Here is a 20,669-nt window from a genome sequence, read left to right as displayed (position 1 = left end):
TACACATATACACATCTTTTTATTTAAAGTAATAACAAGTTGTCAAGCTCCAAGTGACATGATGAATGCAAGCCAACAAATACACAAAATCAGCTTTGAATATACGAGGTAAAGGCTCGTGCTGAGGAAAATTTCAAGGTGTGTGGAACCACATATGGGTGTTTTGCCTGCCTGATGATTAATTTCTCGCAGAATACCCGAGACTGAACAGACGTATCGATAGTCGCAATAATCACAGGGGCGATGCTGTCGTTTGAGTGCCCTCTGCCGGACACTGCCTGGCATAGCAACGCAACCACGCGTACATGGGCGTGCTTTCCTTGGAAAAAAACAGCTCTGCAAAATTCAGAGTATTTTTTATGTTTCATGAAACTTAGCTAACAAAAAAGAAAAAGTTCTTAATAGAATTCTACGAATCTGAGATTTTCAAAAACAATTATTTCCTTTATGACAACCTATTTTCAGTTTTAAGTAGGCATAACATTTTCAGCTGAGCTAAGATAAAATGCTTCTTGGAAAAATAGTGCTTTTGCCCATCTGGCGATGGGAAAGGATTGCAATGACTTCTTTAGATGAGCTGGAAATGTTTTGCTTAAATGCTTTGGTTTTACTGTGAATTCTGATTGAATTCAATGAAATCAGAAAGCTGCTCTTAGTCTTGAGCTTGTCATTCCTGTGTCAGTCTACTGCGTGGATTTGCATGCAGGATCAGCATCACCTCTTGTGGGCCTTGGCATATGGATGTTTTGGCAGCAGTCCTCTTTGATCCCACTAAAAATACCTGACTGGCTCTATCAGAAATGCCAAGGTCGGTTTTTCTTTATCTGTTGAGAATTTGGTTCAGTTCGTGTAACTCGTTCTGTCAGTCACTGGTAGCCAGGTACATGTAAGGCACTTCCATACTTGTTTGTTAGTTTTTATTGTTGTTGATCACAGGTTTGCTATTACATATACTTTCTGAACAGTGTTATTATTTATTGTTTAGTTACTCATAATGTTGCAAAGGTTGTTTCTAAAAGAAGCTGACCTGATTATGCGTCACTGGTCTAAATTTCTTTCTAAATAGAAGATTCATTCTCCCCATCAGGAGAACCTGGCAAACGTTGTTTGATCTTGCAATTTTCTTCTTTATTCATAGGAGCATCTTCTTGTCCATTCTCTATAGGTTTGGAGTCCTTATTTTGAAAGTGTTTCTTTATCAATATATAAAATATGATTGCTATGAAGTAGGAAGGACCTCTTAACACTGCTGATAAACCAAGGAAGACATACCTGTGGGACAGAGCACAGAAGACAGTACAAGGCATTGAACTTTTCAAAGACACTAAAATAAATCAATTTCATGGCTTTTAAGGATCACATCAAAACATCAATATCAAAACATCTTAGGGAAAAATGTTGAAACTCATTATTAGTGAGTGGTACCACAAACTGGACATTTTTTCTTGCAAAAACTTCTCTTAAAGAATTGATATTATTCTTTTTGTTTATGAAGATAGTTGCAAAGCTGAACTTTCCTCATCTTCCCTTTGTTTTGGAAGACTTTTGAGTCACTTTAAGGCTTTAGGCCTTTTAGGGTAGAAATATATTGAGGTCACCAGAGTGAGCTATAGTATATAAAAATAAAAAACACTTTAGAAATGGCCAAGGCTTGAGTGAAATTGAAAAAAAATCTGTGGAATATTCCTCCTGAAGTCTGATAATGTTTAGGTTTAACCAACACCTACAACTACTCAGTACAATATCCTTTCATCAATTTTTTTCTCAAATGTGGCCAATGCACAAAATTAAAGTTCTTGCCAGTATGAGCAAACTATCTGGAAATAAAGTAAAATTGGGTAATTTTCCTCTTGACGGTAAATCCTAAAGTCGTAGGTCTTTTTAATTGGTTCAAAGGGTATTCAAAATACAAAATTAATTCAGACACCTCCGTCATGGCTATTAAATTTCTTTTGCAGAACATAAGCACTGACTAAAAACTGAGAGCTTAACATTCGTTCTTGAGATTTTTCAACTTTGGGACTTCTGAACAGACTTAAATTTGAGTCCAGAGTCAGTATTTGACCATAATTTTTGATCCATGGTCTCACTCACCAGAGCGTAAAAGAATAAAACATGTTTCTCTGTAGGGAAGAAATGCTTGAGGGTTTTTGTGCCCTGATTTGCCTTACCTGTTAGCAACGGAGTCATAGAGCCTGCAAGCCCCTCTCTGCCCACAGCTTGTGCTTCCCCATTTCAAGCACGTCTTGTCGATCACTGCGCCGAAGTAAACTGGTGCTGGAATCCCAGCTGTGAGGAGACAAGCAAAAGAGTCACAGGATTTCACAGGAAAGGACATCCTTCTAGAAATCAGCTCTATATTTTATTAGTGGTGGCTTACATGCTGCAATAGGTGGGTTGGATTGTGTGGAGCTTTTCCTTTCCTTTATCAGAATAACTGTAAACTGGGACAATGTCTCCATACCTTGAGGAAAATCAGTCCCCATGCAATGTGGACTGATGATTTTTGGCCAGGCTTGCAGTCATGCACGTTGGTTTCTCATGCATGGCTCTGAGACCCAACACTGGCTTCCCGTGCAGCCTAAGATCCTGCAATGGAAGAGCTGTTGTGCCTTTGGAGCACTGAACTGATACACAGCTCCCTCTTCTATGCAGATCCTAAATTATACACACTGGCTGATAGTTCCTTCTGCTTAAATTAGGGAAAAGTGACTGAAATTCTTGTGTGGTCAGATATTAGCTTTTGCTTTACTGCAAAACATGACAGACAGGGGACAAAATCCCAGCCTTACTGAGGTAAAGGTGAGTATTAACCTCAGAGATATCCAGGTTTCCACGTGTAAAGGACCATATGTTACATTTGTTTTGTTCCTACAGGAGCATTCTTATATGGGAAATAATTTATTGTGTAAAAGCAGGTGCGGTCTCAACCTGTTCTCTCAGGGCTCTTGTCTGAGCTCAGTAATCTGTCTTGAAGGCCTGGGTATTACAATCCTCTGTGCTGTAGTCAGGGTACAATGGAAAAAATGCTCATTTTGGAGGTTCCTTAGAAAGAAGATGGGAGCACATCATATTTGATCTCTGAGCCACTGAAGTGAAATGCCAGCTTTTTTGAATCAGTGACAGTGGCTCTCCCCCTGCCTGCAGTGAAAGGAGCAGGCTGGCTCAATATGCTGAAGCAGAAGCCTGTAGAAAGGGGGTAGTTCTTCTTACATGATGCTTCTTTTAATTTTCCTATGTCCGAAATTGCTCTGAGAATTCCATTGGTGTTGCTTATCCTGGGAGCTGGGGAAAAAATTCTGCACCTCCGAATTGTGATGATAAAAGCAGAAGAGGACAAAGTACAGAAACATCTTCCTATTTCCCATCACAATCCTAACTAGACACCACAGCCATAACCAGCTCTGACTGTAGACATTTGTAAGTGGCTGTTGATTTTTTGAATTTCATAGCAAACTCTTGTGGCTTGTCTCTTCACACAAGTTTCTCTACATTTCTGAAATGTAGGCATTCATATTCCATTGATAAAGAGAACTAAAGGAAATAAAAATGTGTTTTATTGTATGCCTAGGCATCTTAATCAACCATCTCATTAGCCTCAAATAAAAAAGGGGAAAAAAGTGCTTTGCAGGAAGCTTTAAAGTGAATTGAAATCTAAGCTCTCATCTACCAGGAAAGGGAAAATTCAACATGGAGGAAACACTGTGATATGAGCAGAGTTGTATTAGTGTTGAATTAAGTCCTACTGGAGCGCTCTTTTTGATTTTACCTGCAGCATTGTGTCTCAGTGAGCCGTTGGCTGAGGCAGAACTTTGAAGCCTTACAGTGCTATTTAGAAATGCAACCTAATACTTCAATTTTGCTTAAAAACTCTTCCCATTTGGGAACACCAGGCTTCCAAACTGCATTTAGCTAACACTAATTGTGTTAGCTGGTTTACCAACGAACTCTGGACTGAATATTGGACCTTTAGGAAGAAACAGGATATTCAGGAACAGCCCAGGATCTAAGAGCTGTTTCAGGGACACATCTGGTTTGCAAATGGTGGTTACATCCGTGTCATTTAAAACCATGTGAACCAACATCTCAGTCAGAATGATTTCTCTTACCTAACATTCTCATGACGAGCGTGTATAGGCCAACTGCAAGAGCTTTGAACTCTGGCTGAACACATCTGAAAGAAAGAGGGATAAGTATGAAGTGTTGGCCTTTTTAGTGCTTAGACATGTCTATTAAACTGCTGTTAATTACCCTGAATTTAACACTCTTATTGACAGAGAGCCGGGATTTGGAAGAAGGGTGCTTCCTACGTCTTCTGAAAATATGTTAAGTGTTATGAAAAACCTACCGATTTTTATTCCATACCTCCTGGGAAATCCATTCATTAGGCATAATTAAAGAAGAGAAATTTTAAATAATCACAGTCTATCTTGGTCTTATTGAAATAGGCTTTCCAACTGTATACTCCCAGGTATACATTTAGCTCACTTGATGGGAAATGTCTTATTGCTCTAAGACAAAAGAGTTGCAAGTAGTAGGATTAATGGAGCATCTTTGTGTGCTTGAATCGTATCCCTCTGTACAGTGACATATCTTGGACTGCACAAAGCCACTTGGCAAAATGCCCCTCTGTTCCACGGGGAACCACACTACAAGCATCAGATATGGGCACTGATTTTGAATCCATTATATATCCAGACTTTGCCATGTCCTTACACATCCAGAAATCCTGACAAATGCATGGCATTTTCAAAATCCATAGAGTAAGAAAATCCAAGCAGAGAAAAAGGACACGTTCTGGAAAACCTGAGCCTGGAATTGTAGAATGGTTTGGGTTGGAAGGGACCCTAAACATCATTTTGTTCCAACACCCCCTGCCATGGGAAAGGACATCTTCCACTAGACCAGGTTGCTCAGAGCCCCATCCAATCTGGCCTTGAACACTTTGAGAAATGGGGCATCCACAGCTTCTCTGGGCAACCTGTTCCAATGCATCACCATCCTCACTGTAATGAATTTCTTCTGTAAATCTAACCTAAACCTCCCTTTTTTCAGTTTGAATCCATTACTCCTTCTCCTGCCACTACAATTCCTGATGACCAAAACAGAAACCGTTCTGAATACACTGGCAACACACTGGAACTGACTTGCAGGCAGCAGCAAAGTAAGATTTGATGCCAACAGCTGCCAACAAATGGGAAATGACAAAACTCATTAAATTAAGCTTGTTATACTGCAAGAAACCCTTTTCTTTCCTAAAGGAAAGGAACATAAACATGATTTTGAAAGCCTCATTGGAAAGCCTGCACCTTTAGTACACAGTTAGTTGTACTTACCTAAACATAATCATGTATGCTGGAGTGCCTCCCAATGAGTAACAAAAGCCACCTATGACTTGTATTACTGTATAATAAATAAAATTCATTGAACAAGCTTCACTTTTTGGGCACTGCCCCAAGGTGGCAGTGTTGTTTCCTGTCCATGAGCTGCTGATTTCAAGACATCTGCAGTTCTGGAAGACCTGGAAGACACAAAGCAGGTTTGGTAGGACACTACTCATGCAATGGTGATTCTGTTGGAGAGAAAACTGAGTACAAGAGACAGCTCCAGACCATGTGTCTTCTGGAGCGATCACCTGGCATAAGAAAACATGGGAGTGGGATAATCCAGTGAAGGTTTACATCCATGAACTGGAGCTGCTCTGGGACTCTGGGCATTATCCCCAGCACTCTGTGCCAAGAAGAAATCAGTCACCCAGAAAAATAAGCAGTATCCTGACATGCCAGAACCTCACATGAAGGAAACAAGCTACCTTCCCTTAAATCATTTTTCATACTTAAACATTATTGATCAGTATCAGGGAAGACACCACCCTATCTTAGTGTACTTCAACTGTTGGTTAAAACCTCAGGGCAGCCAAAATGAGATTTGTGAAAGGTAAACCATGGACAAGCTTCAGGCAACATGGAACCAATTTGATTTGTCTGTTTCCCCCTCTTGTGGTCCACCTGCAAAAGGTGAAAATAAATATCTACAACAAAGAGCTGGGACTTTCTGCTTAATGTGCAGAAAAATCTCTCACTCCTGTGCAGTTTGTAGCCAGAAATCAAAAATACTTTACTGACTGGTCCCCAGCAACATTTGTTTTCCTTAAATCCTTAAATACTATTATATACCTGTTAGAAAACCTCAGAAACTGAAGCAGGGTCTTACCGTGTTCTTTCCATGTCCCACCGAGCTCTCGCACCCAGCCAGACACGCCGAAACGTACGTGATTCCATTGTCTCCACACACAGGATCCCACACATTGGAGGCACATTTGCAGTGAGAGTTGCAGTCAGAAAATATGGCATTTTCGTCGAATGGAATGGGTTCGCTTGGAAGTTAAGTTCAGACAAGTGTAAGAAATTTTTATTTCAGTGCTGAGGTCAGTGTAATCCCTTCCATATGGAAATATTGCTGTCCTGAAACTCAGCTCATATGCCCAGGACATAAGTTTTCACAGCTGAGTCTCTACAGTATTGATCTACTTGAGATTCCATCCTACTTGCACTGATATTAAGGTGATTACTAAATTATAAAGAATTTTAAAACAAATAAAACATTGCTACTGGTTTTACTGGCAGGTGTAGGCAGGAAAGAAAAAGGAGTGAGAGGTCAGCTAGACTCCCCCCAATGGAAATAGGATCTAAGAACAGTTATCACAGTCTTATCAAGTATATCTTTAGCTGTTGGTAAAAAATCACTAGTGATAGAAACCAGATTTCTTGATCTGCATAGTTATAAAATGCTCCTCCCTTAAAGTCTAGCCTAACTCTTCCTAGAGAATACTGAGAATGTTGTACTTCCTTTTAATTTCAGACATCTTTTGGGGACTGAGGTCTGTGAAAAAGAGGCATGTCTTTCCTCGTCTTCTCCTTTCAGGGTTAATTAGGCTTATGTGTGTGCCTTCTCTTTCATCTCAGTGCTTACTGAGCATATTCCCTGGTCCACCAGTTACATTCTTAGTGAAAACATTGCAGAGTACATGTCAAGCAATGAGTAGGCCTCTGGTTCCCACAAATATAAACATCCTGCCTGTCCAGTTCCACATTTTCAACTCTGAACCAGCATGGCTTGATAAATGAACTGCAGTGACAAACTACTGAACTGCGGGTAAGTCTTCCGTGAGATGCAGACAGGATAACAGTAGCCACGAGGTACTCCGGCCATGAGCTGTACAACCCATATCCTAATGTGTTTCTGGGTCCCCTGGACAGGCAGATCCTAGCACACATTCCCTATTCTGGTATCTTTACTCCAAGAAAAAGTAGAAGTCTGTAACTTTTAAATCCACATTCTCCTGAGAGAAGAGAGGATCTTCAGTAGGCATAAAAGCTTTATTTAGTTTTACAGGCTGAAAGTCTAGCATGTTGTAGTTTTTCCTTCTTCTCTGCAGGATATGCTATCCATGCCCTCTATTACATATGCTTCATCTTTTTACTGAATAGACTTTGGTAGAAAACTGCTTCTGGTACAGAGATAGCACTGTGTGAAACAGCAATATTGCCCCCCACACAGCCAAACAGCCCACATTGGGAATGATGTAATTCCTAGTTAGTCTTTGACCAGTGTTGGGCTTTGACAGGGTGACACTCTGCTGACCAACAAATCTATCCCAATGACATATGGTAGTGTTACCTTTCTCTTAAGCATTGCAAAGGCATGTTGCTTTTTTAGGCTTGATGTTATGGTACTTTTTTTTTTTGAACTATTGCTGCCATGCAGAAAAAGCCACTCTTCTTCATTTTGTACTCACCCTTCATAGGACACTGTCATTCCTGCCACCGCATAGTTCTCACAGCCAACAAAAAAGTGCAAAAAACTGATGGCATAGGCCAAAAATGACATGGTAAATGAAAACTTGGTTGCTGCAACGATGCCCATTTTGTACTTTTTCATTATAAACCCCCCTAGGAAAATTCCAATACCTACAGGAGGTAAGGATGTAATTCCTGAAAGAGATAATAGAAGGGGAATGTTAAAATTAAGGAATCACAATGGGTTTAAGAGCCAAAGCCTGTCCCCAGGTTGATGTCCCTGGAAACTTTATGGTCTATTATAATGACCGTAGGTGGTTTTGTGTTCAGTCCAATCCCCGGGTTGCATATGCTGTTTTTGAAGTGCCTAGCCCTCAAAACCCACTTCCATTGCAAGGCATTTGTCAGATGCTTCAGCAATTAAAACTCTCACATCACACTCATTGCATATTTGGAGTGCCCCTTCTATAATACAAATATAATATGATATGATATAATATAAAATAAAAATTTCTTATAGTCCCATAGGCACAAAACCATTGACATCAACCTGTTTTGCAAGGAATTCAGTCCTAGATAAAGCACTGTTTGTATCACAAAGCAGTCCTTACATGGTGTAACTCACCTATTAGGAAGTTAGATTTGGATGTAGATTGTCCATACTGCTGTTCCATGTACTTTGGTTTGTAAGTTATGAAACCAATAAAACTACTGAACTGTAACAGTGAGCAACACAAAAATGTAAAGTACATTCGATTACTCAATACTTTTTTCAGGGAGGCACAGAAATCTGAAAGAAAGGGACATATGAGTTGGCTTTGAAAGATGCATGGCATAATTACTGGTGAGTAACCTGCAAATCTTAGGGCAAAATCCTGCTCTCAGCTGTCCACGTGCAGGTTGTACTGATTTTCATCTGCATGAAAGTATCTGAAAGCAAAATCAGGTTCTTGAAGAACACCAGAGGATGAGATACTGGAAGAGAATCCTAGAGGAAGACAGAAGTGTGGGTTAAGGCCTGGATACTCTATTGAATTCTGCACGTGAAGACTAAAGGGCTCCACACAGCAAAGACTTCATTCAGCTCACAATATTCACAAGGAATATTATCACAGGTTAAAGTGTAAGTGAGATCTGTCTTTGTGGAGATGCCCAGTGTCTCCTACTGGGATCTAAACAGCAGGAGAATTTGACTAATGAAGCAAAGCCACCTCTTTCCATCACCTTTCCACCCCTTTCTTGACCTAAGGACTGCACAACCATGGCTGTTATTCAAACCTGATGTATTTTCATCAGGTAACAACTATGTGCTTCAGAGTCTCCAGGAGCTGTATCAGATGAATAATTTGCCTTTCCATGTTGCAAAAGGAGCCTTCTAGTACTTTCTTTAGGTTCTGGTGCAGAAACACCTCAAATTTCTTCTAGCACAAAATTTTAGAGGTAGATGCCACTCAGGTGATGAATTATTGCAGGTGATACATGCAGAACCTCAGAGTCTTGAGTAAGATCTTTCACTTCCAGTAATTTTTAGAGGACCCTTCCTTTGCTGGGAATACCTGACTGGTTTAGACAGAAGCACAGGGGAGGTAAAATACTTTGCAGAACTATTACATTTCCCCTGTATGTTGTAACTAATGCTTTTCACATTTATACAGCATGGGTAACACTTGCCTTTCAGCATGACTGACCACTTCCTTGGCTTGGGGTTTTCAGGAGTAATTTTCTTCCTTTTGGCATCCATGTTTTCCAAGAGACCACATGAAGTTTTGTCATTATTGGCTTCCTCTGGCTTTTTCAGACTCTTTGGCAGGAAGCAAAATGGAATAGCAGATAGGAGATTGGTTGCTCCACCTATTACAAAGCCAAGCCACCACGCACCCACCCAGCGGGAGTCCTGGGGGGTGATAGTGATGCTTCCTAGAATTGAGGGAAACAGGCACAAGTTACCCAAATGAAGAAGCTGAACCTTCCCACCCTTTGTCTGCTACAACAGCTACATTTTACAGTGTCTGACTTCCAGTGGTAATGATAATCATCTAATGAGGGACCATCCATGCAGTGAAGGCATCAGGAATCATACCCTGAATGATGTTATAGAATCATAAAACCATAGAATGGTTTGAGTTGGGAAGGACCTTAAAGATCACCTAGTTCCAACCCCCCAGGTGGAAGGGACACCTTTCATTAGATCAGGTTGCTCAGAGCTCCATCCAACCTGGCCTTGAACACTTCCAGGGAAGAGGCATCCACAATTTCTCCGGGCCACCTCTTCCAGTGCCTCACCACCCTCATGGTAAAGAATTTCTTCCTAACGTCTGACCTAAACCTACATCCTTTCAGTTTGAATCCACTCCCCCTTGTCCTGTCACTATGGTGTTGTTTCATGTGCCTTTCTTCACCTTACATTGACTGTTGTTTTGTGGCAGACATGGCAACACCAAGGCCCTTGCCCAACACACAGGAAACCAAAAGGGATGGCAGACAAGTCTCAAGCACATGGTGCTTTCAGGGCTGATACATTTCACCTGAGACCATCCTGTGCTCACCTGAATTGTGTAAGTTGCTCTTAAACATAGGGGAATTCTCTGTGGTATCAGTCAGATTAGCCATGGCTTTAAACGTTGTATTGCAAGGAAGGTGAGAGTAGCAGGTTGTATTCATATGATTGTTACATTCTGGAATGTTTTGTGTGGGACTAAGACTATAAGACTTTGCACTGCATTACCAGAATTTGCTCACTGTCCTTATGCAAGTTAAATCAAACATTGGCTTAATAAAGGGCACAGACAAAATAGTTCATCTATCTAACTACAGGATCCTGAAAATCTGAAAATACCTTCTCAATACTAGTCCTACTAGAAAAACAAGATCAGTGAAAGGCAACAGGATGAAGGACCACAGCCACCACTTACAGGCATTGCTCTGCCCCCTCTGGCATTTTGCAGATGTTTTCATTTCATCTGAATAAGCAAGGGCTGGCAAAACGTGTACAATGTACTGCAAACATTACATGGAACATAAATAATGTAAAATGCTCAGTTGAAAGAGTGGGTAATTCCTCAAAACTGTAAAACTGCTTTGCTAGCACAATCCTTTTGTTAAGATCCTGGTTTAGTAAAACATCTTGGGTCTGTGAGAGTTCTTGGTACTAATTCTTAAACATGTATTGTAATCCTTTAACCCTAAAACACAATTATAAAATATACTACCTGTCTAATTCTGCCTTTATCCTTAAGGCTTTCATTAATTTAATATAATTGTAATAAAATATATAATAAAATTCATGAAATAAATATAAAGTAAATATAAATTATAGAAATATAATTAATATAATATAAACTTAGGCAACTGCTTAGAGGAACATGTTATGAACAAGCATTAGCTTACTTTCACTTTTCCTTTGTTTTGCTTACCTGGATCCACAAATCCAACATCCACATACAGTTTTGCACACAAAGATCCCAACAGGAAACCAAACATTGGGCCAAACATGGCTATTGTGTGCAAACAGGCTGAAAATACAAAGAAGCAGATGCTTCATTTAGTGGCTGAACTTTTTCCTCTGCATAGGGTGATCTTACACTGTGAATCTCTCAGTTTACTTCAATTTGAGATTACCTACATACACAGGAACATTCTCTTCTTTAGCAAAATCATCAAGATAAGAGATGCCCAATGGTGTTATTGGTGTCTCACCAATTCCACGTAACATGTTTCCCAGTAAGATATATATCCACATATATGATGATGGTTCCTTCTCACAGCCTGCAGATGAGAGTTTGTACCTTTGTAATAAAATAGTTGAATGGGAAACAGTGACAAATCACAGGAAATTCAGCACATGAATTATTATTTAAGGTATTAACAGCATTTTCCTCATGGAAGATTAATGAAAGGCCGTCAATCTCATCAGAACTTTTAATAAAGTTTTAACAACACTTTCCTCCACATCCATTGTATTTGGTTTCTAAAAATAAGCATTACCCATCAGAAAAAAACACTAATTTTAAAAAATGGCATGTTTATACTGTCATAAATGTATTCCCTGGTATATAAAATATATCTTTAACGTGAGAAGTTTGAGATCATTTCTGAGTCACAGCTTGGTTCTTTCTCTACCTGTGTCCCATGCAAAGCAACACATAAAACAGCTAAATTCCATATTGTAGGGAAGATAACAAGAATCTGCATTTATTTCCAGTAAACTCTGTGTAGTTTCATGTCCTATCACACTATCTCTTCCACCTCTTCAGCTCCAGGTCCTGGATAACTGAACCCATTCAAACACAGTCTCAGCTTCCCCTTTAGTGTTAGATGATTTATTGTAATTTGGAAGCGTGAACATAGAAAACTGGGGATCTATATCCTTATCATTTGTGTTTGCTGGATGCTTCTTCTCCAAATGAGATGCACCAAGTGCGTTCAGGTGTTGGCGATGGTCCCACACAGGTAGAGACAGGTAGAGAGAAGTTCTTCTTAACAGAGAAGAAATCTGAGCATCTTGCATGGGGAAACAACTTATTCCACTTGCAACAAAGGACAAAACTAGCTCTTGTATTTGTACTTATACTTACAGTTCCTTACCTGAACGTGAGACTCCCAATATGGTGTCATTCACATCTTGATGTAGGGAACAGGGATTTATGCTGGAAGTTGAGTTGGCTGAAGAAGCTCTGTGTGATGCTGTCTCATACTTATAACTGAAAACACATAACAGTAGGTTTAGAAGCAGAGCTCAGCAGGGAAATACCAGTGCAGTAGGGCAGGAAGCTCTGACTGCTGTTTTCCTAAATAGAGAGGTACCTTTGATTAAATATCAATTAACAGTGCTTCTGAAGGAGCAAATAAAAAGATTATTTAAGCACAGTTTGGAAAACTGAACCGCTAAAATGAAAAAAACAAATAAAACTTAGAATTCTCTGTCTGAAAGAAATAATATTTTAAGCTGGAAAATTTGAAAGGGCTTGTGAAAGTAACTCAGTATTTAATTTTTGGTGTCAAAATTTATGGTCAGGTCCAAGTGAGCTCCCTATGCTGATCCAACAATAAGCAGAAAGAGAGGAATCTTTAGAGTGTGAGTGAAGGTCCCTTTGCATCTTTGATATGTATTTTGATCTGTTCAGCTGCCTTAACATGATCCCTTTCCCAGATACGAGCACTGCTGAGGTGCAAAGTACAATTAGCTTTAGGAGAACAACATGGTAAAGCACACATTTTGCTTCTAGGAACTGGGCCGACTCTGTTAGACCAGGCAGGCTTATTTTTCAGGTTGAAACAAAGAGCAGTCATCAGAAGAGACAGTGCAGAACAGTTTCCTTACAAGTGTTGGGGCCCAGGTTTGTGAATTGCCCAGTGTTCATGAATGTGATACATTGTTTGTCTTAAGACAAACTAATGTAAAACTTATGAGAAGTCTGACACTAGTGCAAGATCCACTAACATGAAAAAAAGCATTAATCAGTTTTCTCTTTACAGTAGTATGCCTAAAATTATTCTAATACTTTTAGGGACCAACAGAAATATGCCTTACTCTATATGCTATCACTATGCCCAAGCCATGGCTGGAAGCACTATCACATATAAGCAACATGCCTGGAGCATGGAAAAGATGAATAAAAATTAGCTTAACCAGATATGGAAAATCAGTTTAACCAGCCATGTGCATTTGGAACAGGAAAAAACCTGGTACTTGTTCTACCAGCACTGGTCCCTCTGCAGGTTTTGTGTGAAGCTGAGGCTGCTCTGTGTGAGGAGCAGCTGTTTGCCACAGGAGAGCAAAATGCACCATCTTTCACAATAAGGCTCTGGTTTCTTCTTTCGGGGAGGAGGATTTCTTTCAATGAGGATCTTTGTGTGTTGTTTTTTTCACTGAGTAAGCTCTGAATCCCTGACTTTACCTGAGTTGCCTGTTACTGTAAATAAATTCCTACTGCAGGTTGAGATGTCCCTCAGTATGAAGTTACCTGCTCAGAGCTTGGAGAACCTATTCCAAACAGCACAGATTTATCTGGAAATCACATAGGTGCATTCTGTATTTCTCATACATTTACTGTGGTTCATAATGGTTTGGTTTTCCTGGCTACATGATCCTGACATCTCTATTAGCAACCAGTGATGCCACATTCTTGGGCTTTCTCATTTTCCCAATAAGGTGTTCTTACTGTTTGCCAAAATTCATTAAAGCATTAACACCAGCATAGTAGCCAACTTGAAGATTTTCAAAGAATAATGTATTTTGTTTGAAACTTGAATTTTCATAAGATTTTTATAGTCGTTTCCCCCTGAGAAAAAATTTTCTAGCATCATTTCCTTCTTTACCTCATTTCTGAACACATATGAGTGACAACTAAAGCATTGTGATTTTCCCATTTTTTGAGAAGTTGAAGTTTCACTTCAGAGAAACCATATTTTTACAACCAGATGTAACGAACATTCATCATCACAGTAGGGATGTGTGTGGCAAGCGTGGTTCATTGCACACTGAGGTGAGGTTCTGTAGGCCTTTGGATATCTAAGAATTAATATACACCAAGTTTCATTTAAAAACCAGAAAGCAGGATGCAATTCCAATCATAGGTTACCCAAATTAACCTTGATTAGTACTTACTATCCCATGAAGAAATGAGGCATTGCTGACAAAAAGCATCCCAAAGCCATAGTAAAGCATCCCACAGCTATTACTTTGGGTCTATGAAGTTTGGCTCCGAAGTAGCTCACAAATGCAATCACCAGCAGGTTACCTGGGAGAAAATGAACCAAAATTAGTGCCAGATGCTGTGTCTCACACTCCTCTGAGCAGTTTTCTGCATGTTATGGAAATCAATTACCCATCTCAAAGCTTCCATCGACGAAACCTGCAGTGGATGATGTCAGGTCAAACCTTCGCTCAATCTGGGTGATGGAGCTTTTCATAATCACACCAGAAAATGTTTTACTGAAGTAACTGAATGATAGAGCAGCCAGAAATGCCTGAGGAAAGATTAAGACAGAAAATGGGAGGTAGAGGCACAGAAACCAGTCACAGAGGGAACAAATGTGCTTAAAACTATGTGGGACAATCACCACCACGATATACCTTTGTTACTCAAATTGGAATGGCGATGTTGTGGGTGAATTTTCAAATACCCTAAGACTGCAGGGTGCCAGGGTGGCATCTCAGAACATTTTGCTCCCTGCTCTGGTTTTCCCTGATGCAGAAGGGGTGGTAAGTGCTGCACTGAGAGCAGCTGCTTGCTTGAGGATTCAGGTTTGCAATAGCCACCTTAATTGCCAGAAAACCTGATCTTCCCAGCTTTGCTGTCCAGAGGTTTCTAAAGTGGAACTGAGGACCTTAAATTTGACAAAGAACTCACTGGTCACCACTCACCTTACTGGCATCTGTGATTAAATTTATCACAAAGCTGAGCACCAAAGCTGGGCAGCCAAAATGGTGCCAAAGCTGTTGCAGAAACGTAAAATTTGCCAGAGGTAAAATAGCTAATCAGGATAGATTTCCTGACACTAGTCCAAATCAAAGTTATTTGGGTTGCATGTCGTTTATTTTAGGTCAGTTCATAACTGCTTCTAACTCAATTGTATAGATAGCCATGGCATCAAAATAGAGGCTTTATGCAAGTTTTTATGATATTCCCATATGTGGAAGGCAATACAGATGGACTGAGTTCATCTCTGTCTCAGATTACATATTTTGAAATGTTGCCTGTATACTATACAACTCACAAGGAAAAGCTTAATACTCTTTGTAATTTTATAGTTGCTTCGACTAACACACATTGTGGCTTTGGCAAATAAAGATTTATTTGCTAAAAAGTTAAACTAAGTTTGTTTAAATATTATCCAACTATTTCCACATAGGCTAAAAAACAAACTGACTTATTGCTCACTGGGCAGAAGTTCCAATACAACAGAAACTTGGGTAAGTAAACAAAGTAAATATAGATTTAGACTTTGCAATATTATCTACCGTAAAAAACTAGGGCAATCCAGGAAACAAAAGTTTGAAAACAGACATATTTACTCTCTTTTCATCAGAAGTGAAGAGAAAAATCTCCCGAATGTGAGCTTTGCCCTGACATGTTCTATATTTCCTGAGCTTGACTGGCAAAATTCTGAGAACCACCTTTTGTGCCTTATGCCAGCAGCACTCTCAGGGGGCTTTGACTGGAATCACAAACTACCGATAAGCACAAAAACACAAACAAAAATGACCTGAATATTTTGTGTTTGAAAATGCAACCCCCAGGTCAGCCATAAAACATTTGATAAGATGATGAGGGATAATAGCAGCTTGTCTTTTATTCCTTCCACATTATAGTGTGTATTAAGCTCTAACTGCCATAGAGTTAGACACGGATCTGCAGTCTTGCTTATTGCCCACATATATGATGTAAAGTTAGTCCTGTGAGTCTCCTAGAGAGGTCAAATTCTATTTCTGCAGGGGTATATTGGTGGCAAACGTAAGTCAGATAAAATAAGAAGAACAACAACCTTTGCCTGATACTTAAACCAAACTATTTTGGATGTTTGAGAAACTTGCAATTACATATTTTTTTCCCATTAATCTTTCATTTTACAGACCTTTTTATCGAGAGAAATGTGACCCTAATTGCAACTTCACCGAGTCTATGAAATTTAACTGGAGATGAAGCTGGCTCAAGATTTAGTCAAAACATAAGCCCAAACACATCAGTGTTGGAAGAAATCTTGCCCTTGCAGTATTTGCAGCTCAGCCAGAAGCAATAAATACTAAGGCCTTAACGTGGTAAAGAATTTCTCATTAGTTTACTTGCTTTGATCAGTCCGTTCTTCTTGTGCATTCCTGGAAGCCTGTGTGCTTGTAGGAATCACCGGATTGTTTGACCTACAGCCCTGGGTTAGATAAAAGTCCTGGAATACAATTCACCTCACACTATTTTGGCCCTACAAGAATGAGTGGTGACAGAAACCTCAGGGCAAGTGTTTTGTAGACACCTATTTCAGGTTAGCTCAAGTCTCCCACTGGAGTTTGCTGCCTCTCTCTAACGACCTAGAAGAGGAACCACCTACGAGTAACTTGTAAGTAAATATGGCGGATCAGGAATTTTTATTTTCTTTAGGACAAAGGTAAGATCCGACTATCCCCTGTACCTCCAGTATATATCCAGCTCCAGAAAAGATAGGGGGAAGAGGAATGGAGGGATTTGGCATGCCACACCTTGAAGAACATTTCTTAACATATAGCAACAGAGATATCATGGTGATATCGATAAGGCATCACACCTTCAATCCACTGCAAGAGGAAGTCTTCTTTTTGACTGGTGGAGTTTTGTTTTCTTCATCGTCTAAAGGCTGGTTGGGTTCTGCTTCCTGATTTGAGCCATTGACATCACTGGATTTGGTTTCCACCGTCATGGTTGATTTCTTTACGGAGTGATCTGAACCTGGGAGAAAATGAAAATAAATACAAAAGCACATATGCCAAAATAGAGTTGCTTAAGGACTTTTCTGATGAAGCAGCAGCTATAGGAAAATGCTGAGATGTTGAAACTGAACCTTTCCATTGAAAACAATTTGGCTCTCTGACTTGGGTGTTTCAAAGTGTATATTTCTTTAAATTCTGAAATATCTTGTTTTGACCTTTTTTCAAGAGAAATGGAAACCACCACCCCACCCCTTCCAGTCTTTTAATGCCAAAAAGGCAATTTCCACAAAAGAGTAAGGGACAAAGTCTCTGTCCAAAAATAAACTACAAGGGTCACCAAAGCATCAGTGTTGAAGCAGGAGTCCTAGGGAAGCTCTAAACTTGTAGTGGCTTAGGACTCCATCAATTTGGTAAAATCTCTGTAGCAACACACGACTGATTTCTCTACACTAATCTGTTGGAAACAATCCTTAATGACAAAAGAATTCGTTAATTTAGCTAATTGTCCTCCTATGAGTAGGTCAGTTTTTTCTTCTTGCAATAATATACAGGGTATCCCTAATGCCCTTCTGTTTGCAGAGTGCTGTCTGTATGCCCTGATGAATGTAGTCATCTGCAACTCAGCAGTTCAGCAGAACTGCTCCACTTCCCCCAGGAACAGCACATCCTGTAGCCATAGACAACAATATATCCCTTGAAATAACATTTTTTTATTGTTGAAAGCCTTGTTTTGTTATTAAGTTGAATTTTGTTTTATTGCAGTGAATGGTTCAACACTTCACTTTTTTATTTTTTTGTGTCTTTTTATCTTTTAAAAACCCAATTAAAAAGAACACTTCAGGGAAAAGCTGCAAGGGAAGTCTATATATCTGTTTGCAAAGTTTATTTAAAGAATGAAAACACTTGCCCGTTTGTGCAACTCCAACTACAAACAGAATAGATTTCCAAAGGACAATCCAGATGCCACTGCAGAGCCCCTCAGAAAATAACAGCTCACTTGAAAGAAGTCATCTTCAGATCTGCAGGTGGGAATATTGCATTTTCTATTAGAGTATTGAAACTAATATCCCCAAATCAGAACTCAGAAATCATAACTCACGTGATCTGTTTCACCTTTCACAATACTCCTCTCATTTGAGATAAAGGTGGAGAAGGCAGAGAGTGGAAACAAATCACACAAACTGAGGTTTTCTATGCTTGAATGGAGTTGAAAAAAGTTGGATGAAGTTTTCCAATGCTGGAAAAGGTCCATCTGCTTTCTCACTGCTAATATCTACTTCCCAAACTCTTCTGTGGCTATGCTCTAAGTCTGGGTCAGCACATGTATCAGGACAAAAAAAAAAATCTTTTCCCTCCCCTTGGCTATTCAGACAGATAGGAAAAAGAAGTAGAAAAAGGATTTCCCCAAGTCTGCACAGCTACCAAGAGAAATGTTATGAAATGAGATTCTTAGCGCTCAGGAAATGTTAGTACACAAATACTTTTGAGCATCTGGTCCTCTGAAATTCATCTGTCCCTGTGTCATCTGAAGACATTATCTTCTCTGTGTTACTATGATACACTGACAACCACCATAAGATGCTGGAGGAGCATATCATTGCAGGTCACAGGATTAAAGTGGCTTTTTTGAGAGTTTGAAGGTATAACCCGACTTAGCATCTCAGCATAAGGAGAGAAGGAGTGAGGATAGAAATTAGAGGAAAAGCAGATAGAAGAGAAAGGCAGTCAGTTATCAGTCAGATATGAGGCGCCTATCCCATAAAAAGTGTTTCTGAGAAAGGCTGTGAAGGAACAAGAAGGGAGGACAGTAAGACTGAAAAGTGTGAGCCTAAATATTAAAGAACAGGTTGAGTAGTTAGATGCAAATAGTGAAAAAGGCATCCAGAGAGAGAGGTCAGGGTACTGGGCAAGATAAGAAATAAAACAAAGAGAAGAAAGTAAAATAAAATGCATCTTCATGGGGTAAAAGCTTCTTGATGCACACAGGGAAGTGTGAAGCCAGCTAGGAAGTGGAAATTAGTTGTCTCAGCACTGTCAGTGCTCAGCTCCTCCAGCAATCCAGGGGAAGGCCTCAGACAAGAAATGGGTGACCAGCTCGTGTCAGTAGTGAATGACACATCTTATGAGTGCTTTGCAAAGATGCTGTGGGATGTGGTGTTACTTTTGCTTGTGACGGCTAGGACAGAGGGGAATGAAGCAAAAAGATGATGCAACTGTGCTGGAGAAATATTAGAGCAAGCTACGAGCAATGATCAACAGTTGGAGCCGCTGGCAGCATCTCCTCCCATCCTCAGTTGACCCTGACCAATGCAGCCATCTGCTGGAGATGGAAGAGTTCAGGGCTGGGGAAATTCCAGGTCATAGGAAAGTTAGAAAAAAAGATAAAAGATTGATTCACAACTGATGTCCACATACAGCTGCTGAGCCTGACAATTTCAGGTATTGATAAAGTTGTTATTTCAGATTTATTTCACTATTGTTTTTTCATGTTTAATAAACTGAGAATCTGGTTGCAAAGCAAAAATATGAAGCTTTCTGCAACAGATATGCCCTTTCATTAATAGGATTCTCTAAAAGTACCATTCTTTGCCTGCACAAGCCACTCTGCTGTAGTAGTGACCTGAGAGATTTGCATTTGCAGAAAGACAGGTTTAGTCAAATAACCTATTCTTTGGGTAGTCAGTCAACCTGAACAAAAATTAGCCTGACTTTCTTCCTGGGAAAAGAAAACAATCCTCTCCCCAAAGACAAGCATAAAGAAAAAAAATCCACCAAAATCCCCTAAGCCATACTTTGAGAATAAAATTTGACACACTTCCTGTTCATTTTTGCAACATATCCAGGGAACATTTGAAAAATTGGTTTGATTTTATGCTCAGTACAGTCTCTTCTGAGAAATGCTTTGAGTGGGGAAGATCAAGGGTCTCAACTAATAACCATTGTGGATCATTTGTGTTGGTGGGAGCTGACAACTTTCCCAAAATCATGGGAAATCATGCAGCACCTTACAATGCAATTTCAGAGTGAATGCAGCCAGCCTTGCAAAGGACAGCTGCAGACATCTTCAGTGCTTCAAGGTATATGACCTTATAGGGGCCATGGCCGGCCTAACTCTGAGCTTGTTAGGTAAATCTACTCCCTCTGAATATATTAAAAAAAATTAAAACTTCATTTTATACTCCCAAATTATATGAAAATTATAGTGAACAAGAGCAGCAATTAGAAAGCCTTAGCATGAATAACAGGTATTTAATTCACAAAGGTCAAGACAACAGTTCGCTACAAGTCTTGTAGATTCTTACAAAAGAAAAATATAGTGATGTTTGAGGAATATTAAGAATCCAGCAAAGCCCTTGGGCTGCTTGTCTCCACCCTCAGGTTGCACTCGCAGGGACCATGCCACCACCCAGCAGAATAAAAAAGTCACAAATCAAGATCCACATTCCCTCCAGTAATTTATGGAAATGTAA

The 20,669-nt window shown here is 39.7% G+C and overlaps 1 protein-coding gene and 1 long non-coding RNA gene across 3 annotated transcripts in view; one reads left to right on the top strand and one right to left on the bottom strand.

Annotated features, from left to right (window-relative positions):
• Window positions 1-20,669, bottom strand: part of LOC113975568 (solute carrier organic anion transporter family member 1C1-like) — a 21,158-nt gene continuing 489 nt past the window's right edge. Inside the window, exons 2-16 of one of the 2 annotated variants that reach the window (XM_027699726.1) lie at window positions 18,107-18,218; window positions 17,058-17,218; window positions 14,627-14,768; window positions 14,407-14,539; window positions 12,384-12,499; window positions 11,418-11,564; window positions 11,213-11,311; window positions 9,471-9,716; window positions 8,425-8,589; window positions 7,799-7,994; window positions 6,214-6,376; window positions 5,337-5,521; window positions 4,110-4,174; window positions 2,172-2,289; window positions 1-1,272 (exon numbers count right to left, since the gene is read on the bottom strand). In XM_027699726.1, coding sequence (XP_027555527.1) covers window positions 1,059-1,272; window positions 2,172-2,289; window positions 4,110-4,174; window positions 5,337-5,521; window positions 6,214-6,376; window positions 7,799-7,994; window positions 8,425-8,589; window positions 9,471-9,716; window positions 11,213-11,311; window positions 11,418-11,564; window positions 12,384-12,499; window positions 14,407-14,539; window positions 14,627-14,768; window positions 17,058-17,189 — 2,121 coding nt within the window. In that variant the 5' untranslated portion in view covers window positions 17,190-17,218; window positions 18,107-18,218 and the 3' untranslated portion in view covers window positions 1-1,058. The remainder of the gene's footprint in view (window positions 1,273-2,171; window positions 2,290-4,109; window positions 4,175-5,336; window positions 5,522-6,213; window positions 6,377-7,798; window positions 7,995-8,424; window positions 8,590-9,470; window positions 9,717-11,212; window positions 11,312-11,417; window positions 11,565-12,383; window positions 12,500-14,406; window positions 14,540-14,626; window positions 14,769-17,057; window positions 17,219-18,106; window positions 18,219-20,669) is intronic. The other variant, XM_027699728.1, reaches the window with a different exon arrangement.
• LOC113975570 overlaps window positions 16,762-20,669 on the top strand; it is a 14,147-nt gene continuing 10,239 nt past the window's right edge. The window contains exon 1 of the long non-coding RNA XR_003536854.1: window positions 16,762-16,853. This is a non-coding gene — a long non-coding RNA (uncharacterized LOC113975570). The remainder of the gene's footprint in view (window positions 16,854-20,669) is intronic.

The sequence above is a fragment of the Neopelma chrysocephalum genome, unplaced genomic scaffold (assembly GCF_003984885.1).
Source record: "Neopelma chrysocephalum unplaced genomic scaffold, ASM398488v2 Primary Assembly neopelma1_139, whole genome shotgun sequence".
In the NCBI taxonomy this organism is placed as follows: Eukaryota; Metazoa; Chordata; class Aves; order Passeriformes; family Pipridae; genus Neopelma; species Neopelma chrysocephalum.
This window is presented reverse-complemented; position numbering and strand designations above follow the sequence as displayed.